This window comes from Equus przewalskii, chromosome 11, assembly GCF_037783145.1.
Source record: "Equus przewalskii isolate Varuska chromosome 11, EquPr2, whole genome shotgun sequence".
NCBI lineage: Eukaryota > Metazoa > Chordata > Mammalia > Perissodactyla > Equidae > Equus > Equus przewalskii.
Genome location: NC_091841.1, coordinates 33,169,841 through 33,197,121, shown reverse-complemented (window position 1 = coordinate 33,197,121; position 27,281 = coordinate 33,169,841). Strand labels below are relative to the sequence as shown.

The window sequence follows — 27,281 nt, the reverse complement described above, 5'->3', positions numbered from 1 at the left end:
AGAGGGGCTGTCCTAGAGGGTGGGACCACAGACCCCCAGGAATTGGGGCTAGAAATTGAGAATATGGGCTGCAGTTTTGGGGGGTCAGATGCCCCACAGCTAGTGAGGCTCTTGGGAGGGGTCCATCCCTCAACCTGGACCCCCAGATGCATGGACCTCCACACTGCCCATCAGTCCTGTTCTCAGGAAGCCCTACCCCTGTCTTTGAGGTGGTTTGAGGCAGTTTAACCATTTCTCTAATTCTGGGCCCTGTGCAAGTGCTTTGCTCCTGACAGCCCACTTTATCTGCAAAATCCATACAGAGTAACACTTAAGGGGCAGAGCTCCCAGAAACCAAACAAACAGGAATAGAAAGAAAGATAGTGGGAAAGATGGAGCTGAATGCCACTGGGGGAGGACACCCCTGGGGGAGGGCAGCAAGGCCTGGGAGCCAGATGGAGATAGTCGCGGGTGGGGGGCTGTCCCCAGCACAGGGGCTGGATGGAGATGGTTGGGGGAACATCCCTAGCACAGGGGCTGGATGGAGGTGGTTGCGGGCCGGGGGGAGGGCACCCCCAGGACAGCCACTGACAGCTCAGGGAGACTCAGGGTTGCTCCTCAGAGCCCCTGTGCCACTTCTTTCCTGGAGGTTTTGGGGCTGGCTGTCCCCTCTGGGCACAAGAGCCACCATCTGCTTGGCCCAGACAGCTCACCTGGGCCTGCACATGCCCAGGAAACCCACTCCAGGCACCAGACCCCTATCAGTGGGGGGACCATGGCCATACAGGGTCTGCCTAGGGGTCAGGAGAGTGACAGACACAAGGGTGGGGGTCTGCTGCCCACATACTTTATTAAGATGCACCTGGAGCCTGCTCTGGCCCCAAGGGGAATGTGGATGACGGGACTGTGGCCCCATCTTGAGCACCAGGACCAGTGGTCAGCCCCTCACCCCCCACCCCAACCCGTGTGTGGCCCCAACCCCCTGCCCCGGACAGGGGCGCAGGGGAAAAACACTGCTCTGGAGAATCCATGGATGTAAAAAGCGCCAGAAGCCCCGCCTGCCCCCAGCCCCAGGCATGTGGCCAGTACTAGGCTCCCGCCTCCAGCACGGTGCTCACAGGCCTGGCCAGGGGTCCTGGGGGCTCCAGCCACCTGCTCCTTCCCTCCCCCACACCCAGACTGGCGCAGAGTTCTGCAGCAGGAGAGACAGGTGGGGACGTGGTCGTCTCCCTGGTGGGCGACATCTTTTGGCAGCGAAGCGGGGGTGGCGGACGGCGAGCAGCCTACGCACAGTAGGTGTCAGCCTTCACCACCTGGCAGTACATGGTCATAGCGAAGGTGAGGCCCAAGATCTGTGGACACATGAGGGGACTGGGCGAGGCCTCTCCAGGGAACTGTGAGCCTAGAAGGGGTCCTGCCCATGGCAGGTGCCCTGACTCGGACAAGCCTGGGCCCTCGGATCCCACCCCACAGTTTCCCGGATGGCCTGGTACCCCACTTCTCTGGGGATGCCTCCCCTACAATCAGCAATTTGGGTCCATCACAGCCACACCCTCTCTGAGCCTCTGGACAAGGCCTGCCTACCATAGGCATAGGGGCACCCCGAGGGTTCTTAGGGCTCAGCCCCCAGACCCACTTTTCCCTTGGGGTCTGGCCACCCTGGGCTCTGCTGGCGGCTCTTGAGGCCTGTTTCAGGGCCCATCAGTTCCAGCCTGGGCCTTGGGCCACATGCCCCCTCCCCATTTGCCCGGAGGCCCCCAGCGGCCTGCTCCTGTCTGTCCATCCAGACCACCTCTAAGAGTGTCTGCCTGAACTGCCTGTGACCCGTTGTCTGTGCACCCCAGAATGGGGGCTGCTCTGATGCTCGAGTTTGCTGCCACTGATCGGCCTTGAGAGCCCCCACCCCACCCCAGAGTGCTGATGCTCAAGACTTCCGCGGGGGCCAGGGGCGGGGGATTAGGGGCTGGCTGGCTGGACCCAGGCACCAAGGCCTGGGCAACCCACCCTTCATCTGCACTGGGCAGCCCTGTGACCACCACCCACCATGGCTACCAGGCCTGGGGCTGTAGGAACAGGGCTGGCCCTGTGTACATGGGCCCTCAGCACACAGGCATCCAGTCTGGGGTTCTGTCCACTAGGAGAGAGCAGGGCTCTCTGCTCAGTAGCCAGGGGTGGCTGTCTGTCCCTGAGATGTCAAAGGTCATCTCCACTGGAGGTCATCCCTGACCATCCCCTATGAGCGCCACCTCTGCCTGGGGATGTGGGGTGGGGGGCTGGGTGGGTCCAGGAGGCTCCTGGGGTGACGCTGCCCGTGTTACCTGCACCAGTGCCGTGCACAGCCCGAACACGCCCACAGCCAGCAGGTTCTCCTGGAGCCAGATCTTCACCGTCTCGTAACACGGCTGGAGGAAGAGTAGGCGTCACCAGGGCCGAGAGGCTGGCCCTCCACCCCCAGGTCCCGGGGCCAGGACTGGTGGGTGGGGAGGGCACAGGCTCACCGCCTTCCACCAGGTGCCGGGTGCATGCAGCCCGCAGCTCTCGCTGAACTCCAGGCAGCAGGAATCGGGCACGCGCGTGGCGTTGTAGACTTCGAACCAGTCCGTGTAGTTGGAGACCCCGCAGCAGCGGAACTGCGGGAGAGGGCAGGGGGGCTGGGACGGTGGGGGCAGGCCCCTCGCCCCGGCCACGCCACGCCTCCACCTGGCCACGCCCCAGCCACGCCATGCCTCTGCCCTCCCCCGCCCCTCCGCTCACGTCGGTCTGGATGATGCTCCAGGCGTTGGTGAGGCCCACGTTGCCCGGGGTGTCGTACAGGTGCAGGCCCTTCTTCAGGTCTTGCTGGGCGTACCTGTCGATCTGCAAGTGCAGCGGGGTCAGCAGGGCCACCCTCGCACCAGGCTCCACTTCCCTCATGCAAGTTCTACACCAGCTCCAGGCTCCTGCACCCGTTGTCCCTTCCCTGGAGTCACCTCCCAGAAGCCCCCCAGCGCCCAGGACTTTGCCCCCATCGTCTCCCTGGGCCTCCTGTGGCACTGAGCACAAGGGTGTAGATTAGAGTCAGACACACCGGCACAAACTCACATTAGCTTCATGCACAGGTACAGAGGCCAGGGACAGAAATACTGAGGCCATGTCTGTACACACACGTCTCTGTGCCATCAGCTGAGGGCCTAGAAGCAAGGAGCACACCTGTGCCCAGATCTTGGTTCCTCAGACCGTCCTCCAGTGAAGGAACCAGGGCCCCTTGGAGGAACGGCCGGTTCAGGGCCCGGGCAGGAGATGCCCAAGGCGGGCCTGGAGCATCTTCCAGAGCCAGAGGGAAGCGCTCCCCAAAAAGTGCATTGAGGGGGGGCGTGCCAAAGGGAGAGGGGGCCAACCGGAAGAGCTCCCTGTGGCAAAAAATAACATACTCTTGGATTATAACCCAAAGAATAAAATACATGCAAATGAGCCCTGATATAAACAAAGGATTTAATAAATAAATGGGGGAGGGGAGATGGTTCTCATCCCTACTACGCAGCCCAGGACTGGCCCAGCCCCAGGGAAGCTCACCTCAGCAGAGCACACAGCTCCGCTCAACAGCCCTCCCTTCTGGCACCGAGACTGCTCTGCCCCGCAAGGGCCAGAGACCTCCCGGAGCCTCCAGGGCCCCGGCATCGCCCTCCATGCCTGGCCTCCAGTGGCTGTGGTTAAGACCAAACCCGTGGCCCCGGGACCCCAGTTGGTTAGATGCAGGGGCCACTGTCCATCCACATGGAGCACGGGGTCCCTCCACCCCTCGTCACCCACAGCACCATGGCTCCTCGCTGAAGGTGAGGATGGAGCCCCACACCCAGAGCCAGCTGGGTGGAGATGGCTGTACCTTGTCCGTGTAGGCGAAGAAGAGGATGGCAATGGTGGCCTCCAGCAGGAACACCAGCAGCAGCATCACAAAGAACTGGGGGGGGACACATGCCTCAGCAACCCCAACTTGACCCCTGGAGCCTCCCAAGGGCGGGGCCCCAAACCTCAGACAGACACCCAGTGCTGCCCAGGACCCCCAGCCAGGTCCCCACACCTGGAAACCATCATGCTCCCCTGATGCTGCCCACCTCCCTCAGAACCTTCCAGTCTCTGTCCCAGGGGCCGTCCTGTCACGCTGAAGCTTGAGCACAAGCCTCACGTCTGTGAGCACACGTGTGTGCTCCGTGCCTGTGTCCCTGTGGTGGGCAGGCAGGTAGAACGATGCCCAAGGGGACCTGGCATGGGGTGGGTCGGGCTACAGTGACCCTGGCCCTCAGGGCAGCCAAGGGTGGCCCAAGCCCATTCAGGCAAGACCAAGATGGGGGGACGCCACCTTGAGCCGGAGAAGCCCCCACCTCTGACCACACAAACCTTGCCCACCAGGCGGCAGCCCCCACTCAAACGCCCCAAGAGGCACAGCCCCGACCTCGGCCCTGGACCAGGGCCATGCTGAGCAGTGGAGGCAGCCTGTGCCAGCCCTGCCTTTCCCACCTCATTACTCTTCCAGAAAGGAGGGGATGGGGATAGGAGCCAGGACAAGTGGGGGGCACAGCTCTCTTTGAAGCCCCAGCCCTGCCCCATATGGCCCTTGGATGAGGCCAGGAGAGCAGCTTGTCCTCTCCTGCGGTCCCTGACCTGGTCTCCTTTCAATCTGGGCTCAGGACTCAGGGCCCACACTGCTATCAGGAGGCACCAAGCTGTGAACTCCGGGTCACCCCATGGGAAAGGCCAGGGTCGGGCTCCATATGTACTACAGCCTCCTTCTCTGTCCAAGGGGTCTGAGCCCCCCAGCAGGGCAGCTGGGGACCCAGCTGCTGCTCTGAGGAATCCGAGCCCTGAGCCCTGATGGGCACATCTGGAATATGCTGGACACTTGGGGAAACTGTGCAGATGGGGGACATGCCCTCCAAGACCTGGGAGGCCCCACCCCGGGCAAGGGCTCTCAGACAAAGAACACGCTGGAAGCAGGTGGTTTAGGACCAGAGCAAGCCTGCCGCCCAGGCTTCTGCTGGGCATGCTCATAGGTAAGGAGCCAGGAGCCTCCTCCTTTGTAACGATCTGTGATTCACCTTCCCGAGAACGGGAAACACATCCTGCCTGTAAGTCTGTCTCCGAGGCTGAGGCAGGGGCTCTAGGTCTCTCAACAGGGGGTCCTGGGTAGCTGAGAGGCCTGGGACGGGAGCTGCAGAGGGGATCGTGGGAGGAGTCGTCTTAGACGAAACAGGCCCACTACAGGCTGGAGGGGCCCTGCCTGGCACACTGCGCAACGTGTATGGGGTGGGCATGTGTGCGCACACGTGTTTGTGTCCTATCAAGGGAGGCCTTCACGAAGCTCTGGCACCACCTCTGAGAGCCCCCCACACCTGACTCCCACAGCCTCAGCCTGGCCTGGAAGACCCCAACCAAGGCCCCCAGCCACCCAGAGGGCTGCCAAGGCCATCACAGTGACCCGGCCCCAACACTGTCCCCATCCCCACGGAGAGTCTGCACATGTGGGGAGCCATGTATCAGGGGGCCCCGGCACCCCACTCGCCGTGCCCCCACCCCCTGTACTCACGGTGAGCAGGAGGCACTTGTTCTCTTTGATGGCCCCAATGCAACCCATGAAGCCAATGGCCATGACGAAGGTGCCGGTGACGATGAGCAGGTTGGCGGCCGACAAGGACGGGAAGGAGGCAGACAGGGTGGCAAAGTTCCCCTGCGTGGCAGCCAGCCAGATGCCAACGCCCAGGATGCCGCAGCCTCCCAGCTGGGACCACAAGGCGGGAGAGAGAGAGGGGCAGTGAGGCCGCTGTCTGCACACCCTGGGCCCCAGGGACACAGCAGGCAGGAGTCCCACCAAGTCCCCATGGGAGCCCAGGATGGCATCCAAGTTGGGTGCACCCTCGCCCACCCCACTGACCTCCGGGGGTCAGGTGCCCATCCCAGTCCTGTCCTGACACACACCCCTGATCCATGGCCACAGTGACGGGACACCAGGGCTTGGTCACACTGTGGTTGACGAGGAGGGGGTGGTCTGAGGACACTCTTCCACCTGGGTCATGACGAGGGTGCCTGTCCCTGCCTCAATGACCCTGTTGAGGCAGCCCTGCCAGGGGCCCAGGGCTCCCCACTGAACGCCACCGGCTCCAGGAAGCATCCCCTTCTGCCCCAGAGCCCGGCCTGCGCCCTGTCTCCCATGCAGCCCTTGGGCTGTAGCCAGCCCTACAGCCCCTTGGAACCTGAGCAGTCCAGGGAGAGCCCACCTTAGAGGCCTCTGCAGGACCAGACACATTCGCTCTTCCTAAAACCTGGCTTCCCGGTGGTGGCCTGAGGACTCCCAACACCAGACCCCATGCGGCCACTATCCCTGTGGGCCCCTCTGGGCATCCCCAGCTGTCACCTACTAAGCATAAGCCCCAAAGCACCTCCGGGCCCCGACCTGGGCGCCAGCACAGGAGTGAAGAGAAGCTGCCCCCCGGCCCTCACGGCCTCCCCACCTCCACCACTGGGGCTTTCACTGAATTTCATAATTGCCCATTATTACAAAAGTCAATTAAAATAACAGGAAGAAGAGGGAGAAGGCGATGATGAATCCAGAGATGGCTCTCGGCCTTGCATGGTGACAGGGCTGCCCGGCCTGGGGAGCAAGGGTGGGCCAGGACTGGCCGAGGGGGCTGAGGCTCCGGCCCACAGTCCTCAAGACTGAGGCCTTGGGCTCTGGGTCACCTCAGGATGAAATGGGGGAATGTGTTTTGGGGCACGGACTGGTGGTGGGCAGCCCCCACAAATGCTGACCTGGGCATCAGGAGACCACCTGGGGACTGCTGGCTGATGGACTCTGGGGCAGGCCGGGCAGCCCTGGGGGCCCCCGCCCCACTCCAGGATTGGAGAAGACATGGGACCTGGCACCCCCACCCCACCAGGAGCCTCCCCACCGTCTGGCCCAGCACCCACAGGCTCGGCCCCCAGGGCATCTGCAGAGTTCTCACCCTGCACACCACAGGACAGGCTGGGCCACGAGACCCCAGGGGACACAGTGTCAACCCAGGGCCACCAGAAGCCCCATATCACCCCCAAAAGCCTCCCGGGCCTCGATGGCAAGATGCACACCCCCCCAGACTAGTACACAGAGGCTAGGAGATGAGCCACCCACCCATAAGTGAGAGGAAGAGCTGAAGGGAGTCAGGGCCAGCCACACACCCCCCCCCAACTGGCCCAACTCCCAGGCCTGGGGCCCCGACCCTGGCAGGGACCCCACGACTCAGCCAGGCCCGATGGGGCCCTGAGACCTCCATCCGAGAAGGGCTTCCCCCTCCCTATGTGCACTCGCTCGCCCTCCCCCACAGCACAGCAGCCCTGGCCGCAGGGGTGGAGGTGGGGTGGGTGATGGCAGCTGCCCTCCATTCTTGCTGGCTCGCCAGGGAGCATGCACATCATGCATTAAGCCAGGCTAGCAGGAGGCTGCAATTACAGGGGGATGCAACTCCCAGCCCAAGATCAGGAGCAGCCAAGAGCTCCTGGGGGGCTGGGCTCTGGCCCAGGCCTCCTACCAGCGTCTGGGGTCCCTCTGGGCCTTGCCTCGGAGAAGAGCCCTCCAGCTAGAATACTCACTACCGCCCAATGCGGGGGATCCAGTTGGCCCAGGGCACTCACAGGGTCCTGTCCGCCCCACCCCCCCGGCCCCTCTTTGCTCCTTCCACAAAAAATAAGAGCTTCTGTTTAAAACTTATAAACAGGGGCTGGCCCAGTGGCCAAGTGGTTAAATTCACGTGCTCCCTTGCAGGCAGCAGGCAGCAGGCAGCGTCCCACATGCCACAACTAGAAAGACCCACAACTGAGAATATACAACTACGTACCGGGGGGCTTTGGCGAAAAAAATGGAAAAAAATAAAAAATCTAAATAAATAAATAAATAAATAAAACTTATAAACACTTCTGGATGCTGCTGGCTCAGGGCAGGGCCTGGGGAAGCTTTGCTGGGCTGCCACCTGCCCCAAGAGGAGGCTCCTCTGGTGGGAGGGTCATCATGCCTGTTTGAGTCTCTCCAGGGCAGAGTGGGGGATGTGGCTCCAGGCGGGATTCGGGAAGGGGGCAGGGGGAACTGATGGGCCAGGCACAGGAAGGGCCCGGCCCATGCTTCTGGGCACCAGGATGGGGCAGACCCTGGTGCAGGGGCTGACGTGCCCCTGGCAATGGCTGCACAGCCATGGCAATTCCCACAGGGGCCCACACAGACGGTGACAAGAACCTCTGCCTGCTGCCAGGATTCGCACCCCTGAGGCCTGTGCGCAGCGCCCAGCTCGGGTCAGGCTCCTGATCAAACTCGGTGCCGTAACCAGACTCCAGAGGCCAGGCGGCCAGAGGCGGCTGCCCAGACAGCAGGTCCAGGAGACTCAGACAAGGCTCGGAGGTGGGAGTGGGCCAGGGGACCCGCCCAGGGGAGTGGTGCACACGCCTCCTGGGGCGCATGTGCCTCGGTGTGTGCCCAGAGCCTGAGGAACCAGGGGCCAAGTTGGGGACACAGACACTAGGTGATGCACCTAATTAGAGGGTACGTCCTCACTGCAGAGCTGGCTTAGTCACAGCCCAGAGCGGAGTGGGATCTGCTGGCTGTAAGGAGATGTGTGTGCCCCCACCTGTGGGAGGGCTACAACCTTGCACGCGATGGAGGCTTGGCCCCTAGCAGGGGAGCAGGGTGGTGCTGTCCGCGGTGCTGACCCCAGGCGAGGCTATGCGGAGGGAGCAAGAGTGGGCCACCAGCACCCCTGGGTGTCTCCGCCCGCCTTCGGGAGGCACCACTGTGATATCATGATGCAGAGAGGAGGCAGTGACAGGCACTGGCTCATTTAATCCCATCGGGACACCCAACACCGGTTCCCCATGGCCTCAGGGTCTCTTAGGATCTCCAAGGACCATGGCGGGGTTGCGGGGGGGGGGAAGGCTGGAGCTGGGGCCACCCAGGGGACGACTGCATACAGAAATAACACTGTGCAGACTTGCACCAGGGCCCCTGACCAGCAATGGGGCAGGGGAGGAACCGGGGTCAGGGAGGGCAGGGAGAGCGGGCCACCTCCCTGTGGAGGAAACTAGAAGTCAGGCCCTCTGGGGACACAGTGACTGGCTGGGCCAGCCAACCCCAGGCCCCACGCCCGGCTCACAGCACCCCACCCAACCTCCCCACCTCTGCTGAACCAAGCAGCCCCCACTCTGGGAGGGTCACAGCTCGGGGCTGAGCAGCCTGGGCCACCGTGGGTGGGCCTGCCTCTGGCAGCAGGTCCCTGAGTAGAGGGGAGGGCCTGATGCAAAGGGGAGAATTGTTACTTAAAACCTGAACAGCCTCTGGCTGGCTCTGCCTTCAAGGACTGCGGCGGGTGGCTCCCGTCAGCAGGAAAATGAGCCGATCTGAGCGATTTGAGCTCCCTCGCCCCGTGGGGAGGCGCACAGGGCGCCAGGAGGGCGCCAGGCAGAGCGAGTGTGGGGAGTAGGGGGGTCAGTCCAGATCCTGGGGGACCTGGGAGGGATGGGCCCCCGCCCCTAGCCCTGACAGAAACATATTTCCTTAATTAACACTCCACAAAATGCTCTCACCTCCACCCGACGCGGCAGGAGACACACAGCTGGCTGTCACCCAGACACACGCCAAGACACACACCAACAGACACACAGCCCACGCTGTCACACGGTGTCACCCAAACAACACACACACGCTGTCACACGCAGGCAAACGTCACAGACATGCTGCCCTCCGACCCATTGCCCCCACAAGCCCCGAAGCCCCTCCATGCTCAAGCACGTTCGCACAGACCAGACACACACACTGACCAAGTGCACTCACGTGGTTAATAAAATTACCTGTAATTTTGAAAATGTTTCTGCGTACGCAGCTTTTCAAACACTTTGGCAGGAAAATTACAGCCTCCAAGCACAGGAGGAAACATTAGACTCAGACACGGGATTCCAAACGCAGGGCAAGCGGGGCGAGTCCAGCAGGGCCAGGAGCTCCAGGTCCCTCCTGGGCCAGATTGGCTGGGGCAGCAATAGCTGGGGGGCCATGACCCCACCCCAACCCTGACTTCCCCCCGCACCTCCCTAAGCCCCACTCGCTCACTGCCTGGGCCCCCCTCCCCGGCCAGACAGAAACCCAGGTGGAGTCCAGGAGCAGACCTCACCCCACGACAGCCTGGGAGAGGAGCCCAGCCCACCGTCGGGGTCCCCCATGGCAGCCCTACTGTCAGCTGTGGTCTCCTTGTCTCCCACCCACACACCATGAGCATGCACCCGGCCACTGACCTTGCCCAGCCCAGCCCCAGCCCAGTGCCTGCCTCATGCCCCACCTTCCTGCCATCTCTTCTCTTGTCTGTGTATTTTTCAGTATGGACCAGAGCTGGGCGGGTGGGGACCATGTGGTTGGTGATGCCATCCCCCTCCAGGCCCTCTGCTGCTGCCCCTCCGGCCACACGGCTCAGCGAGCGTGGCAGATGGCCGGGCAGCTGGCCACGTCCTTGGAACAGGGTGGAGGCAGGGGCCAAGCCTTCGTCCAGAACCCCTCGCCCGGCAGCAGGCACAGCCTTGAGGTGGGGGCTGGGCATTGTGGGGTGACACGCTCCTCCCAGCCAAGAACAGCCACGGGGGGACCCCATCTATAAAGCTCAAGAATGGCAAAATTCGTCCACCGTGCTGGAAATCAGGTCTGCAGCTGCTCCAGGCAGGAGTTGGGGGAGCTGAGTGAAGGGGCTCGGGGTACCCTCTGGGTTGAGGAAATATTCCCAGCCTCAGCCTGATGTTGCTACCTGAGTGACAACTCACAGTGCTGTCCACTTAAAATCTATGTAATTGACTGGAACTAATTTTCTTAAACACCAGCAAGCCCCTACAATGCCCCCACATCATCAGAGGTCCTGTTCACTCACCCACCACCCCAGGAGCCCCCCAGGTGCTCCCAAACTCGGAGGTGAGGAGACCTGGCCCCAGCCCATTGGGAGATGGCCCCACTGACCAAGGAGCCCCTGAGGCCGGTGTCCAAGAAGGAGGGATGGGGGAGGGGGAGCAGAGTAGGCCTGGCCCGGGGCTCCGAGAAGCTACAAGTCCACTCTCCAGGGCAGGAGAAGCTTGCTGGAGGGCACAGGGGCATCAAAGAGAGACAAGGTCCAGGCAGGGCCACTGGGGAGTGGAGAGGGAGGGGCCTCCGCCAGGCCAGGCCCCAAAGGGCAGCTCCTCACTGCCATGATCCCTGGGGCAGCCAAGGAGGACACGCCATGCCCAGTGCTCCCCAGCAGCCCATGAGACTGGGGCCAGGGCCACAGGTGGGCAGGTGCAGCTGGGACCCAGGCCCCCTCCCACCACATGATCTTCTGCCCTTTGAGGCCTGGTGCAGCCCTTAGCAGCCAAGGCCACAACTCTCTACCCCAGAGAGAGCCCCAAGCCCACCTGCAGCCCACTCCACCTCTGCTTTATGTCTAGGAGCTTGTATCCACACAGAGGCCTGGCTGGCCTTCCTCTCTCCCCACGCCCTCCCTCCCAGCAGGCTGGACTCTGGGGACCTGCACAGAGGCCCCCTGGAGCCCGCCTGGGTCACTGGGCAGACAGGCCTGGGAAGGCCACCCAGGACAACGCCAGAGCTACATGGAGCCCACAGCTGGGCAGGCAGGGGCCCCTGACCAGCCGCTGCCACCCCCAACCCAACAGGGGAGCCACCAACTTCCTGACAGGCACATGCAACCAGGTTCTAGAGTCAGGGCCTTTATTCAGAAACGAATTGTTGCTGTTTATGGCACAGCTGCCTGCCATCCCCACCACAGGGGGAGGGCTCTGCCTGGGGAGCTGGGTGCAGTGGGCAGGGTCCCAGGTGGGGACTAGGGCCCAGAGACCTGGCGCTGCCACCACAGAGCAGATCAGCATCCTCAGGCCCCAGAGTCTCCATCTGTCCAGTCAGCCAGCCACTGGCCAAAGGACGAGAACTCGTGCAGGACAGCCTCCTGTGGCATCCTGACCCCTGACTTGACCAGGACTGCCAAGCAACCCCCTCAGCCCGTGTGGACACCAGCACCTGCTCCCAGGCACCCTCTAGGCCCGGTCCCACCACATAACCTGCCCACCCTCCCTCTGCCCATCTCGAGTCTGCTCATGCCCACTGCCCACCCACCCTGGATCGTGGCAGGAAGCAGGACCGCCCCTGTGCCTCACCCCGTCACAGGAAGAAACTGGAGCCAGGACACAGGAACACCTCCAGCATCGCCAGGAGAACCCGTGAGGTCTGAGGTCTGACAGGCTCGCTGGCCCTACCCTTGTGACCTCGGGCAGGGCATCCATGGCGTGCCTCAGTTTCCCCAACTGCAGGGAGGACCAGGGAGAGGTGGAAGCCCACAGCTCTGCAGAGCCCTTTGCTAACCATGGGTCCCTCCTCCACCAGTCTCAGGGGGCCTTGCCCAGAGGCCAGCAACAGCAGGCAGGGCCAGCTGGGTATCGTCAGCTGCTCATCAAAGGGGAAAACCCGGGGCCCCCATGTGTTGGAAACTGAGGGCCCGAGGAGGGCAGGACCTGGGTCCCACGGTGGCCTGGGCAGCAGGAAGTGGGCTGGCAGGCAGCGCTCAACACCCGCCTCCCCAGCCCTGAGCACACGTGCAGGAGGAGGCAGAGCGGGGAGCAGCCCGGAGGTGGAAGGGGGTGTGGGGAGGGATGCCTCCAGGGAGTAGTGGGATGAGGGGCGCTTGGCTCGGCTGATCCAAATCTGGGAGGAGCTGGGCCCGCAAAGCTGAGGCCCAGGCGTGGCACCTGGCCACGGGGGAGCCACAGAAGCACCCTCACCTTGCTCCCTCAGCCCTGCATCCACCCAGGCCCACTTCCAGGACCACCGGGGACCACCTGCCCTGAGCACCCTGACCCAGAGCAGGGGAGGGGCAGGGAGAGCACCTCCTTCCTCTCTGCCACCCCGAGGGCTCCCACCCCCTCACCCCAGGCCAGCATCTCACGTGGCACACCCCACCCACTCCTGGGCCCAGCACACAGCCCTCTCCACCAGACACCTTGGGCCCTGTCTCAGGGACCCTGGCCCTAAGCTGTCCCCAACCTGTGCATGCCTCAGAGGAGGGTGACTGTGTCCCTAACACAGCTGGCCCTGCCCAGTGAGGTCCCCGTATGCTGTGGAAGGGCAGGTGTGGGTCTGGGGGCAGGTCAGCTCTGAACTCTGAGGGGCCCTCCCCTCGTCCTGCCTGCACCAGCACCTGCACCCCAGGCTCCCTCGTCCTGCCCTCTCCCAAGGCTCCCAGCACCCACCCGCTCTGGGAGCCACCCCAGGACAGGCACGGCTGCCCTGCAAGACACAACTCCCCTCACCTCCACCCCGGCTTTGGCCAACGACCTCCACACTGGCCAGGTCGCTCCGTGGTGGCCAAGCCTGGCCCTGTAGGGTAGGGTCAGGACCGACACAGGCAAAGGTCTTGAGGTCCAGCCTTCAGGGACACCCCTCCCACCACCTCAGCCCCGACCCCTATAGTTAGCTCCAGTGGGGTGACTGAGGCACGACACTCCAGAGGGCTTCTGTCCTCTGGTCTCTCAATCAGAGGAAATGAAGTGGGAGGGAAAAACACTCCTGGAGGGGCCAGCACCCTAGACAGCAAGAAGCCGGAGTCCCAGGAAAGGGTGCTAACCCCCCCACCCCCACTCTGTCACCAGCAGGAAGGGCTTAACTGACATCTGCACAGGGACAAGGCAGGGCGGATGTCACGCCTGGGCTCCTGGCCATTCACACCACCCCTCACCTCTGCCTGCTTCCCGTGAGCAGGCCCGGGACCCCTCTCAGACCCCCCAGTCTCAGACCCCCCCTGGGCACCAGGCTGGGGTGGGGAGGGGCCAAGGCCAGCAGAAGGGGCCCAGTTTGCTTGGCTGGGAGATGTAATTGGATAATAAAGGGGAATTGGATTTTCCAGCCCAGGAGAGGGTCCCAAGGGGTTTCTGCTTTGTTCTTTTCCGGGTTGAGGACATCATCCACCAGGGATCAGCGGAGCGTGTCTGCCTGCAGCTGGCAGGGAGGCTCCTGGGGGTTCAGAGGGCAGACAGCTCCACCCGCAGACCCATTAGGGTGGGCTGCTCTCAGAGCACAGCCCCACCGGAGGCCCCCTCCTCTTCCCTGCAGGAAGGCGGCTAGGTCAGAGAGGAGGGCGGATGAGGGGAGAAGCAGGTCCTGTGCGCCTCCTGGGACCTGACCACTCCCATTCATCCCCCCAGTCAATCCACCACCTACACTGCCCACCACCGTCAAGGCGACACCTACAGCTGCCCGCTCTGGTCACACTGTCACCTGCAGCCATCTCCTATCATACTTCCTAGGACATGCTGATTCTGCCAGCCACTCAGTGCTAACCATACTGGTGCCCACTGCACCTGGTCAACATCCCCTTCACATGCCAGAGCAGAGCTCCGGCCGCCCCTCCTCTGCTATCGGCTCCCAGCCTCCGCTCTGGGCCAGAGCCTCACCCCTCCATTGCAGAGAACACTCAGGGTCAACCCTTCTGGAACTGAACATCTGGAGCAGGAGTCCCCTGGGGTCACACCCCACAGGCAGCTCAGGCTGGCCACCCCTCCCAGTGACCCTGACTCTCCCCACCAAGCTAGGGAGAAAAAAGCCAGGGACCAGGATGGAAGGGATGTGTAGAAAGCAGACCCAGGTTTCTAGGCATGTGGCCTCAACTGGACCACATGCAAATAAACATGGAAATGAGATGCAAATGAAGCCTCCTTCCAGTCTAGAACCCTGGGGAGCTAAAGCCACGCCTCCTCACTCCCAGTTGTGGAGGGCCAGTTTGCCCAGGAATTAACATGGAGCAGGAAGTGACCTTGGCATCATCTCTCCAGCAAGCCTCCTGCAGCCCGGCCAGTGGAGCCCCAGGCCTGATCAGGCTTGCTCCAACCTGGTCAGGTGTGACACCTCCCACAGCCCCAGCCCACCAGCCACCCTGCAGTTACCGGGCCGGGGGCAACTCTGTCCCTGATATTGGGGGAAGGGGCCACCCTGTAGCACCAACACCTCTGACCCTGGGCGTGGGTGCGTCCTGTCTGAGCAAACCCAGTCCACCTCAGCAAAAGTTAGGGAAGCCCCTCCACTCGTACGGGAGGCAGGGAAGCCGGACACCTCCCCGGCACTCACGACGGCCCACGGTCCTGCTCAGTGTGCGGCCCAGCCAAAGTGCTCTCTGGTGCACACACCCTCCTCTCCTTTCCCCCAGCACCTCGGAGACTGGGGACCAGCTCACCCCTGCATCCCCTCGGGAAGTGAGGTCCCTAGAGCCTGTGGGTCAGTCTGATGGCAGGGGAGAGAAAGGACGCAGACTGCACGGAGGGAGAGGAAGGAACAGAAGGGAGGCACCTGTGTCCCAGCGCACTGCTGGCCACGACCAGGACCGGAACCGCGGCACAAGCAGGGGCAGTGCCCCACCGTCGTGTCGGGCGCGCAGGTGCAGGACACGTCCGGTTTCGGGAAGAGACGGGAGAGGACGCGGGACAGCGCCCAGAGTGCAGAGGCCCGGCTGCACCTCGCAGTAGCGGAAATCCTCCCCATGGCCGGCCCAGCCCTGGTCCCCAGCAGGAGCAGTAGCCTCCGGCACACACACCACTCCCATGTACCTCCCAGGTGTCCCGCGCCCCATCCCAGCCAGCGCAGCGACTCTAGGTCCTTCCTTGCCCCCCCCCCCACCCCAGCCCGGAGCAGCCACCCGGGGTCCCCACCGCCACTCACCCAGAAGAGCAGGTTGAAGGCAAACATGAGATACTTGACGCCCTGCAGGCAGCCGCGCGCCATGCTGCAGCGCTTCAGCTCTAGGAGGAAGATGAAGGAGAGGTCCAGGTAGAAGACCACGTACTTGTTGCCCTTGGGAGACGTGTAGCGCGCCTGGGCCGCCTTGGGGCCGGGGTTGGAGTGCAGGCCGAAGAAGGGGCCGCCGCCCCCGCTGTCCGCACCCCCGTACAGGCTGCTGTAGCGCCGGAACGGGCCGCCGCGCGCGAAGCCCGGCTCCTTGCCCTCCGGCGACGGGCTGCGCCGGTACGTGGACTCGTCCGTGCTCGAGCGGCGCATCGCGCCGGGGCCGCCACCGGGCTCAGCGCCCCGCGCCCGCCGCCCCGGCACGCCGCATCCCGCCGGCCGGGCCCGCTCGGCCCCGCGCCCGCTCCGCTCGGACCCCGCGCGGGCCCCGGACACCTGCCCGCCCGCCGCAGCCCCGCGCCCCCGCCCCGCGCCCGCCCACCCACCAATCCGCGCCCGCCCCGCCCCCGCGGACCCCTCCCTCCCCGCCGCGCCGCCCGCACCGGCCAATCGCAGCCCCGGCCCCGCGCCCCCGGCCCGCGCCCGCCCCTCCGCCCGCGCCGGCGCCCCTGGCTCTCCCGGTCCCCGCCCCGCCGGGGAGGAAGATGCTCACGAAGGACAGGGGGAGCGTTGTCGGGGGCCGGGGGTCGGGGGCTGCAGCCCAGGCAGCTCTCAGCCCCGGGGACGGGGCCCCCGGCCTCCCCGCGCGGCCGCACTGCGCCCGGCCCCCGCTGCCGGGCCGGGCTTGGAGACCTCTGACCGCACAGATCTGCAAAGCACTATGCAAATAGAGGGTGACCCAGTTGCTCTCTGGTGGCAACTTGAGGTGGCTCCGGCTTTGGTCCCCGACCGAGGCCTCCGACTCCAGAGCGAGGTAGAACTGGGGAGAATGTAGACCCGGAACACAGCTGGGGTGCACACTCTCTAAGTAGCCTCCCCCCACCTCCACCCTGAGCTAAGCGAAGGCTGCGCTGGGACCCCAAAGGTCCCGCAGCTCACCTCTTGGATGGGGAGAGGTGCTGAGGAGTACTCAGCCTTGGGGGGCGAGTAGTGGCAGGGAGGAGGCAGAGCTGCGGTTTAAGGAGCAAGACCCTGAGAGGGGCCAGGGATGGGGCTCAGGGGAGCCCTGGGCACCAGGGAGGTGGGTCACTGTGCAAGGCATGTCCCGTCCCAGAGGTTTTCAGACTTAAAGGGAGGGGCAGGAACACCCAGGAGTGCAGGAGTGATCTGTAGGGACCTGAAGACAGGCCCCATGGAATGCTGGCCCAGAGCTCCTGCCCAGAGCTCCACTCCTGGCAACACCCCGCTCCTCCACCCAGCCAGGGTGGGCTGTTCACCTCGCCCCCTCCCAGCCCCCTCCCCTGCTCTTGTCTGGCTGGGCAGGGAACAGCACTGGCTTTAGGGGCATGTGACATGTGCCGTCACATGGGACCCCTTGCTGATTTGATGCTGCACTGCCAGTCTTGAAATGCTTGATAATTTTTGACCAAGGGGCCCCAAATTTCATTTTGCACAGCTTAGGCTGGAAGTCGGACCCTGCGCCCTCCCAGACACATCCACACACACATACAGGCTGACGTGGACCCAAGCCAGGCTCGCAGACTCCCACGGTGATTGGCGCACACCCCGGAATGTGCCCCAGTGCCCCTTGCTCTGGTGCTGTGCACATTTGCTGATGTGCAGACACACGCACAAGGAACAGCCTAGGCATACTCACACATGCCCACAATCGCAGATGGGGACAGCTGTGCCCCCATAACCCACCCCATTGGTGGGGGCAGCACAGTCTCTGGGGCCCTGGTGTGAGAGGAAGACATCAGCAAGTGGCCTCCATGCCTCCTCCCTGAGCTCAGGCCTGCTGCCCAGATGCCCAGGAGGGCCTGAGACCCCTCCTCTCTGGGTTCAGGCAGGGGAGCCCGGGCCTCCGGGAGAGAGGCCACTGCAGGCATGGTTGTGCCCTTGCACCCTGGGCTAGTGGCTGTGGCCATGGCCTACCCGCCCATCATGGCAGTCTACTGGCAGTGTCCACGCCATGGGACGGTCGCAGGAACTGAAGTCCAAAGAGGGAAGGACTCACTGAAGGCCCCTGAGAGTCAGGCAGCAGAGCTCAGAGGGGAGAATAGTGAGAGGAATGAGGAAGAGGGTGGCGGAAGGGAGGGGGGTGGGAGGGGAGCAGGGAGGAGAGGGGACAAGAGAAAAGGAGGAGGGCTCAGTGAGGGAGAAGGAGGGGCCCCACTGGCGATGCTGACAAAGTGACAAATTGAGAGATTGCCTGGTGCTGGAGGGTTAGCAGCAAGTCTGGGGGACGTGTGGACTGCTGGGGGTCCAGTGAGGTCTGGCAGCCCTGAGGGGCCCTGAGGGCCACTAGCACCGGCCCTCTGCTGCCCCCGGAGGATTCTGCAGGGAACTGCAGCTCAAGCCCCAGTGAGTCCTCTCTGAGCAGAGTTGGCGCTGGTGGGGAGGTGGGACAGAACAGCCCCAGAGTCCCTGCCTGGCCCACACTGCTGGCCTGGGGCTTCCTGTGGCCCTTCTACCCTGTGCTCCCCCGAGGGCTCTTTGGTGAACCGGGGCCACAAGAAAGGGACACACTTGTGACCATGCACCAGAGGCTGAGTGGAGAAGCAGGAAGTGGAGGGACCCCATCCAGGCCCCTGCAGAGACCATCATCTGCAGTTCTGTCACACGGAGCAAGTGGCAGTTGGTGACCCCTCGAGATCTTGGTGACTCCCAGCAGCCTCTGGCCATCTTCCCAGTGGCCCAACTCAGCCAGGCCCCAGCGCCCACACCGAGGCTGGACACTTAGGACCATGGGGGTCCCTGCACGTGTCAGTGTGAGAGGGCGTGTGCCTGGAATGCACTCTCAGGCACAAGAGGCTGAGGGAGGACCCAGGGCTGAGCAGGAGACACCCCCCTTCAGAGAAACCAAACCCCACCACACACACCCTGCACAGACACCAACCCCCATGATGGGGTCACAGCCAGCCACCCCCCACGCAGCACCCCTGCAGCCCAGGGTCAGACAACCCTGGGAGGGACAGCTAGGCCTCCGCCAGCATAAACAAACCTGCAGCCAGCTTGTCAGCTCTATCTTCTTGGAAGTCACTGGGGCCGGGGGTGGGTGGGGACAGGGCAGGAGCAGCCTGACTCCCAAGGCAAGGCGTCCAAGGACAAAGATGAGCTGAGCTGGGAGGGGAGCCCTGACAGGCAGGGCTCCCCAGGGGGGCCATGGGCTCAGCCCTTACCCCTTCATCACACCGGGGTGCGGGGCGAGGACTGGGGCAGACAAGGGTGTTGCCTGGGTTCCCACACTGGGCCCAGCAACCAGGATGCCCTCAGCTCCATCTTGCTCAGCCAATGCCGTTCCAGCGCACCCCCATACTCCTGCCACCCCCTCTCCCATCTACAAAACCCTGCATGCATCACCCTAGGTGAGCAGGTGAGTCTGATCTGGGATGAATCAGGAAGACCCACCCAAGGACACGAGGGTCAATCAGAGAAAGGACATGGGTGCACCAGGGCTGCAGCCCAGGGACCCTGTCCCCAAAGCCCAGCCCCTCTCCCGCAGGAGTCCCTTTCCTCTAGCAGGTGGGGCCCCAATGAGACACACTCAGGAGGCGACATCTGGCTGGCTCGGTCTGTCCCAGGACCAGGGGTACGTCCAGTGGGCCAGGCCCCTGGGCCAGGCATCGGGGAGACCAGGAGGCAGCCCAGTGCTGCCCTGGCCAGGCCGTGACATACCTGGGCTTGCCACAGGTGAGAAGCCAGGCGGTGCTCAGCGCCTCTGAAGGTGGGCCAGCGGGTGGGTGAGCGGTCAGCACAGCCAAGGCAGGCTGGAGCTCTGCAGAGGAAACACGGGCAGGCTGCAGGCCACGCCACACCTCCTTCCACCTCCATGGGAGCTCCCAGACACAGGGCAGGCCCAAGGGGAGGAACAGCCCTCCACTCAGGACCAGGTCCCTACAGGGACAGAGGGGTGGCCGGCGGGCGGATGGGGTACACCAGCAGACGTAGGGGACCAGACCACCCACCAGGGCCCAGGCCAGGGAGGCTGCATCCCCAGCCTCCGGCCACTCAGCTTTCTGAGATGTGCAGGCAGGAAGGCAGGCTTGCACACGCAGACACAGAGAGGGGACGTGCACGCAGAGAACACGCATGTTCGGAGCTATGGACTTACACACAGATTCAGGGCATGCAGTGGTGTGCCACCCCCCAGAGGTCCCAGACCCCTGGGACCAGCCTGTGTTGTCGACTTCCCCTGAGAGGCTCTCTACCCCACCCCTTCCTTGCTCGGAGCAGACAGATGCCCTAAGCCACCAGCCTAATGCTCTCCCCAGAGAGCCAGCAGCGATATCTCACGAGGCCTATTCATCTGCCACTGGCACTCACAGGGGGATGCTGCCCTGCCCGGCCAGCCAGGGAGGGGAGGGGGCAACAAGCTCACATGGGGGGCCTGATGGCATCCCAGCCATGCCCTCCCACCTTGCCCTTTAGACCAGGGACTCCTTGCAGCCTGGAGGATGGGGCAGGTGGTCTTGCCAGCAGCCCAAAGACAGGAGGGGGCTGCACAGGCTCAAAACACCAGTGTGGCAGGTGCCCACCCCCTCATGGGCAGCCCACTGCCCACTGGTCCACTCCAACCCGTGCCTGGGGCGGACAGGACGCCACTGAGTGGGTGGAGTCCCACCTCCTCCCTGCAGATGAACTGAGACCGGTCCCCGTGAACCTCAGTTAGGGGGTAACAGCACCCATCACAGCAGAGAGAAGATGCACCTGGTCTGGTACCCTGGGACCGCACCCCCACCCTCAACAAGTGCTGTGCCCAGGGATGAAGCGTCCCGGGAGGGGTTTTGGGCCCAGTGAAACCTCAAGGGCGATGTGGTAAGGACACGCCCCTCCTACCTTCTTCCATGAAGCCCTTCCCCAGGAGCTAAGGGACCCAAAGCCCACAGCAACATTCCAGAAGCCAAAAACCACGCATCACACCCTACCACTCGCACAGGCCTGAGGCTGATCTGCAGGCCCCGACACCCCCAGACCCGGGCATCAGTGGCTGGGCCTCCTGGGCAGGTCCTAAAGGGCAGACCACCAGCATCTCTCATGGCCCCCATCCCTCCTGGGCCCTCACATGTGAGGAAGACCCAAGCCAACACCAAGCTGAGCCTGGACCAGACCACTGCCTGGCCATACTCCCAACTCCCAGCCCCAAGGCAGCCCCTGGACCCTCTGTGAATGACCTGCAGCCCTTCTAGCCCCTACAACGCCCCTTCACGAGTCCAGGGCCCCCCACCTCCATCCTGCATAGCCTAGATACAACCCTGCAGTTGGGGCATGGGTGCAGGGGCCAGAGAGGCCCAGGGCTGGCTCCCTGACTCACCCAGGCCCAGCCTCCTCCTCCAGGAAGCCTCCCTACCCCATCTCGGCCCTGGGCTTCCTTTGAGTACAGAGCCCGGCATGTCTGCGTGCCCCAGAATGGCACACGTAGCAGGCAACAGGGACGGGACTGAGTGAGAACCCCAAGACGAACACCCCCACAGCCTGCCCACCCTGGCCTGTGCCTCTGGACCCTCCAGGGCCCCGGGCTGGGGCCCCAGGGGACCATGAGCCACACCTACCTGGCCAGACCAAGACCCTGCTCAAAGAGAAACCTCCCCAAAAGCCGAAGAAGCGCTTGCCCATGCAGACTTGGAGGCCGGGAGCTGACGGGCGGTTGCCAGTGGCCTAGCCTACCCTGAGCCCCAGCAGCCAGCCAAGCAGCTGCAGGGGCCTGGCCTGGGAGCACACACCCCAGTGGGAGTAGCTCAGGGTAGAAAGCAGAGCGGAGCCCGCCCGCTCTGGGCCCCCAGGCCAAGCCAGCTCTGAGGCGGCTTTGAGGAGCTGGGAGGGCCCCGCCAACACAAACAGGCCTGTGGTGTCCGCCTTCCTGCTGCCAGGCCCCAGCACCCACCCAGGCCCCCACCCCGGGGGAGCGGCAGGCTGGCACCCCCCACACCCAGAGCCTGCTCAGGGTCCTATCCCCCCACCCAAACGGGAGCCTCCGGGGCTGGGGGACACCTACTCCAGGGGATGGGTCCCAGGGGGAAGAGGCCACCAAGGGGCCCCCGGTCTTTCCTCCTGGGCCCACTGAGGCCAACCCCAAGCTCAAAGCCTTCCCCAGAACTCCCTCTTCTCCTGCCACCCTCAGGTATTTCTCTGCCTGGCCATGTGGAGGTTGGGGTGGAGGGGACACAATTAGGACCCTGGGGTGCACCTCCCACCCACTGCAGGTTCCAGGAGCACCCTACCTCAGGTACCCAGTGTGTGCCCACCCACCTTGCACAGACACACACTCCCCCGCCCCCCAGACCCCAACAGAGGCGTACCCTCAGGGAGCCTCACACGGGGCCCGGGCAGCCAGGCTGACAGATGGTGACGTTCCCAAATGCCATCGGCCCAGACGTGTCCAAACAGTCTGTAGGTTAAGGCCAGTTTGGCCTCAAGCATACCTACAAATACCACCACTTACGACTCCCCAGCCCCCAGAGCCGAGAGGGTCAGTGTGGGCACAGCAGGGGGGTAACCCCACCTGACCCCAGGGAGGCGTTCAAACATGTATGTTCATGGACCCCACTCGACCGTGCATATCCCCTGTGTGAGCCCACATCTACCCAAAGCAAGCAGGGCTAGGGGCCAAGCCTGGCACCCCACGCCTGAACAGCCAGGATTGGGACCCTCCCACTGGGCAGCTTCTGGTTCCACCCACACTTTACAGATTGGGAAACTGAGGCTGGGATCCAGGACCAGGGGGCAGGTTCAGCCCACTCCCAGGCCAGGGTACCCCTGTAGCCAGCCTGTTTCCAGGGCAACGCTCAGCCAGAGGGTCTCAGCAGCTCAAACTTCTATTGCTGATTTCCCCTTGTCCCGTCTGCATCTGCCCTGAAGTGACCCTCCAGCAGGAAGCGTGGCTCACGGGTTCCAAACCACATGTGAGCTCCGCCCTCCCTCCTCATGCCCCCACCACCAGGGGCAGGACACTCCATGCTCAGAAACCTAGCCTCACTCTCCCGTCCCCTTCTCCACCCCTCCCCAGAGGCCTGGGTTCCACACGCACCCAGGGGAGAAGCAAGGACCCCCCACCTATGCTTCCAGGCAGGCATAGCCCCACCCCCAACCACCAGGGCCCTAGGCACCCATGGCTCCCTCCTGCCCCTGCCCACTCTGAGGAGAGCCTTGCCCACACCCCAGCCTGCTCCTCCCTAACATCACACACACACACACACACACACACACACACACATGCACACAGAGGGACACGGCCACCCAGGGTCCAGGCCGCAGGGCAGGGCTGACCTCTGAGGCTCCCCCAGGTTCCTCTGGTCCAGCCTGGTCAGGCCTGAGCCACGGCAGAGTCGAGACGGGAGGATCGAGGGCCCCAAGGAGCCTTCGTGCACGTGTGTTGGGAGTATGCACACGGGCTGGGACGGGGGCAGCCGCACTGCTCCCCATGGCCTCTCCTGGGAAATCAGGGAGCTGGAGGGAGGAGCTCAGGAAGCGGAGGCCAGCCACCGCCCCCAAATCCACACACAGCGCTCAGAATTCCAGGAATGTCAACTTGGCTCTGGCCAGGATCGGGGCGGGAGGCTGGCTCCCCTCACTCTCTTGGAGTAAACAACTGCTCAGGCTCTGGGCAGGAGCAAGGGTGGGGCAGGCCCTGGGCCCCTCCTCCAGGAAGCCCTCCACCCCCACTAGCTCCTGAAGGTCCACCCAGCTGACATCCCGGATCCCCCTCCTGTCTCCCTCACCTCCACAGCCACCAGCCGCTGCCAGCCTCTGCAGCTGAGCCCGAGTCTGACCCCAGGCCACTGTGACTCAAGGCCCCCTATCCCGCTCCTCTGGCGGGGACAGGATGTGCGTCCAGTCAGCCTGGGGGAGGGAAGGGAAGGGAAGTGGCCTCGGCTCGTGGCTCTGCACGTGGCAGGGTGGGGGATGGCAAACGCCACGGGGGAGGCTGTCCAGGACCCAGGCGAAGGTGGCGGCATAAACTCCAGGCAGGCAGCACCTCTGGCCAGCCCCAGGTAGAACCCAGAGGACCCTCCATCTCCCTGCCCCCCAACTGAGGCCAGAGTCCATCATCCACCTGAGAGGGGTGGTAGCTGATGCCTGGGACGCAACACTGGACTGATCCTGATCAGAGATCCAGACGCCCCAGGCCAGTGAAGTTGCCTAGAGTCTGCACACGCACCCAAGTCACAGGTGCCACTTTGCCACACATCCACCCACCACTGCCCAAAGCTCACCTCCTCCAGGGAGCCTTCCCCGCCTCTCACAGCACACTGCCTGTCCCCTAGCCCCCAGCCCAGGGTCACCGGGCTCACTCCACCCCATTTTCAGAGACACAGCCTTCCATCCCTTCAAATCCTCCGTGGCTCCTGCCCCGTGACCTCCAGCTCTTCCACCTATTCTGAAGCTAGTGCAAAGCTGTTTCCTTGGACAGCTCTGCAGGTGCGGCCTCCAGGCCTCTGCCCAAAGGCTCCCTTTGCCAGGATCTGTCTCGCCCCTCACACACACTCAGGCTCGCCCCTGGTGAAATCCTGTGTTCTTCAAGGTTCAGCTCACGAGCACCTCTTCCACGACACCCTCTGTGACCACCCTCCCCAGCCGCCGCTCCCCTATGGGTCCTCAGAAGTCCGACGCCCCCAGCACGCGGGCGACCCAGCACGGCCTAGCCTGCTGCGGGTGCAGACCCATCCCGCACCCCCTCCCTGTTCCTTCCCCGACAAGAAGGGAGGAGGGACGCGGGCCGAAGCGGAGTGAGGCGGTGCTGCGGGGGAGGAGCTGCCGGCCAAGCGAGCGTGCCACAGGCCGGATCGCTCCCAGCGCGCCCTCAGCCGTCGGGGCTGCAGGTAACTAACTACCCGGCCAGGACCGATACTGCGCAGGCCAGCCGGCCGGGCAGTGCCCGGAGGGGCCGGGCCGCGGCTGGGAATGGGACCCCCAAACTCAGCAGCAGAGGCCCCCGGGCAGCCACAGGCAGGGGCTGCAGGCAGGGAGACCCCCGTCCGGGCAGGGCGGGAGGGGCAGCGGGAAGACCCGCCGTGGCCGCCCGCCCAGGCTGGCCCCGCTAGCCGGTCAGCCCCTCTCCGCCCTGCCGCGAGTCTCCGCGCCCCCGGCCCCGGCTCCGCCACTTGTTGCTGCGGCTCGGCTCAGGGCTCCGCGCTGAGGCACGAACTCCCCGCCGGCTCGGCTCTGGGCCCGCTCCCGGTCCTGGTTCCGGCCCCGGTCCCGCTGGGGCGCCGCGGGCGGCGGGACCCCGGCCGCATCCCCAAGACAGGCGCGGTACCTGCGCGCGCCTTCTGCCCGCCGCGCAGCTGTCAGTCATGCGGCCACGAGAAACGCGAACTGCCGCCGCCGAGCCCTTAAGTCCCCGCGCGGCCGCCGTAGGCCGGAACGTACCAAAGCAGCAGCTGGGGGGCGCCGCTTGTTCCCGCCGCGGCCGCGCGGGGCCCGGGACCTCTGACCCGCGCGGAGGCAGTTCGTTGCGGCGGGCAGCGGACGCCGGCGGTGCCGGAGCAGGCGGGGCGGGCTGGCGGCGGCCGGGGGCGGGGTCTGCCACCCACCCACCCCCGCTCTATGGGCGCGCCCGGGGCGGGGCCGGGGCCACAAGAGGAAGCGCCGCCGGGCCGAGGAGTGCGTCCAGTTCTGCCGCCGCCATGATCATTCCCGTGCGCTGCTTCACCTGCGGCAAGATCGTCGGCAACAAGTGGGAGGCCTACCTGGGGCTCCTGCAGGCCGAGTACACCGAAGGGTGAGGCGCGGGCCGGCGCGGGAGGGAAGGCTACCCGGGCGCCGGCCTGCGGGGCCGGACAGCGTAGGGGGCTCCCGGCCTGCGGGGCGGGGAGAGGGGTGGGGCAGTCCCGGCCTACGGGACGAGGTCGGGATCGGGGTCAGGGTCAGGGGTCCCGGCCTGCGGGGCGGGTCCTGGCCTGCGGGGTAGGAGCGGGGTCGGGGGCGTCCCAGCCTGCGGGGTGGGTGGGGACACTCATCAGATTTCAGGTGACCCTGCGGACCAGGGGTCCCTTCCAGCCCTGCTCTCTTGACCTGCCCTCAGGACAGCATTGCCAAACACACACCCTTCCCCAGCCTGGGGAGAGGAGAGATGTTGGGCATCAAGGCACTGGTGTCTTGGGGACTCCTAGGTATCCTTCTGGCGGGCCACAGCGCCTCTCCACCACAGTTCGGCTCTCAGCCTCCTCTTCCTATTCTTGCTTTCTAACATCATCTCTCTGTTGTTCCGCCCACCCCCATATCCTGCAAATCCACTTGCATTTTAGGACGTAGGACAAGCTTCCTGACCACATAGCCATTCTCGTCAGGCTGTGGTGGGGTTCTTTTTCTGTGCTTGCCCTTTAGCACTGCAGTTACCACTATGCCTGTCCTAGTCTCTCTTCCCCACTACAGGCTGACCCTTCACCCCTGTTTGGACGGTTCCATGTCCTGATCAAATTTGAACCCCTGGGGCGTGCCACCACACCACAGGCTCTCAGTGCAAGTGTATTGGATGAACGGGGAAGCCATGTTAGCGCCAGGCCCTCATGAGGCTGCCAGTGATCAGAGTGCCGGTGAATGGCTGGCAGCCCGCACAGGATCCCCTCCCTGGGATGCCTCAGGCAGGGACCTCCCAGCCTGGCCTCCCCTTCCCCAAGCTGCCATCTCTGCACACTGGAGGCAGTGATGTGGAAATTTTCAGGCCTTGAGAGTGACTGGGGCTAGGTCCCAGGGAAATTGGGAACTCTAATTGGCTCAGGAAATGAGAGAAGGTGCTCCCTGGAGAGGCGGCTCTCTCCCTGGTGTTGGGAGCAGAGCTGAGGAAAGATCCCACAGCAGCTGAGTGGGACTTGCTGTGGCCTGGGCACGGCCCTCCGTCTGCCAGGGTGAACTGACCACAGCCACTCTCCTTGCTGGCAGGGATGCCCTGGACGCGCTGGGTCTGAAGCGCTACTGCTGCCGCCGCATGCTGCTAGCCCACGTTGACCTGATCGAGAAGCTGCTCAATTATGCGCCCCTGGAGAAGTGACTGCACAGGAGCCTGCCCACCCGCCTGCCATGCTGACCACTTGCCCAGGGTCCATTCCACCAAGGTGTGGGTAGCTGGAAGCGATGCCTGCCCCGAGCTGTGTGGGTGTGCATCTCCCACTCTCAAAAGAACTCTCTAGTAAAGGTTTTGGCTGAGCCACAAGGAGGTCCTAACAGTTGGCCTGGCTTTGTGGGACTCCCTGCCACCTGCGTTTATGTCCTGCCTCGTGCCTGAGGCCCCTTGAGGCTGAATGCAGCCTTCACTGCCCGGGAGGCAGGAGAGCCATCCAAATGGCGGTGGCTGCTCATCCTGGGGGTTCTTCCTCTGGAATGTGCACTGTCACAACCCAACAAGCCACAGACAACCAAGAACGCTGTTGGCGGGCAGGGACACGACACACTGGCATCCCCACCACCCGGTTCTGTGCTCTGTGTAGGCTGAGCACAGAGGTCCCCACATTCTCTCTCCCAGGAT

The 27,281-nt window shown here is 64.2% G+C and overlaps 2 protein-coding genes across 8 annotated transcripts; one reads left to right on the top strand and one right to left on the bottom strand.

Annotated features, from left to right (window-relative positions):
* Positions 1-804: 804 nt before the first annotated feature.
* Positions 805-25,358, bottom strand: TSPAN4 (tetraspanin 4). Of its 7 annotated transcripts, none has more exons than XM_070565912.1 (10): positions 24,300-24,518; positions 23,536-23,656; positions 19,496-19,595; positions 15,695-15,774; positions 5,540-5,731; positions 3,842-3,916; positions 2,734-2,835; positions 2,478-2,609; positions 2,298-2,381; positions 805-1,331 (listed from the first exon to the last, which is right to left on the bottom strand). In XM_070565912.1, the coding sequence occupies exons 4-10, from the start codon at positions 15,755-15,757 to the stop codon at positions 1,263-1,265; spliced, it is 717 nt and encodes a 238-aa protein (XP_070422013.1). In that variant the 5' UTR covers positions 15,758-15,774; positions 19,496-19,595; positions 23,536-23,656; positions 24,300-24,518; the 3' UTR covers positions 805-1,262. The 7 variants fall into 7 exon arrangements, with proteins under 7 accessions (XP_070422013.1, XP_070422014.1, XP_070422018.1 ...); XM_070565913.1 differs by lacking the exon at positions 24,300-24,518 and adding an exon at positions 24,031-24,291; XM_070565917.1 differs by lacking the exons at positions 23,536-23,656; positions 24,300-24,518 and adding an exon at positions 25,187-25,358.
* POLR2L (RNA polymerase II, I and III subunit L) lies at positions 25,201-26,972 on the top strand. The gene is made up of 2 exons (XM_070565919.1): positions 25,201-25,538; positions 26,699-26,972. Exons 1-2 carry the CDS (start codon positions 25,444-25,446, stop codon positions 26,805-26,807), a joined length of 204 nt encoding a protein of 67 aa, XP_070422020.1. The 5' UTR covers positions 25,201-25,443; the 3' UTR covers positions 26,808-26,972.
* Positions 26,973-27,281: the final 309 nt, after the last annotated feature.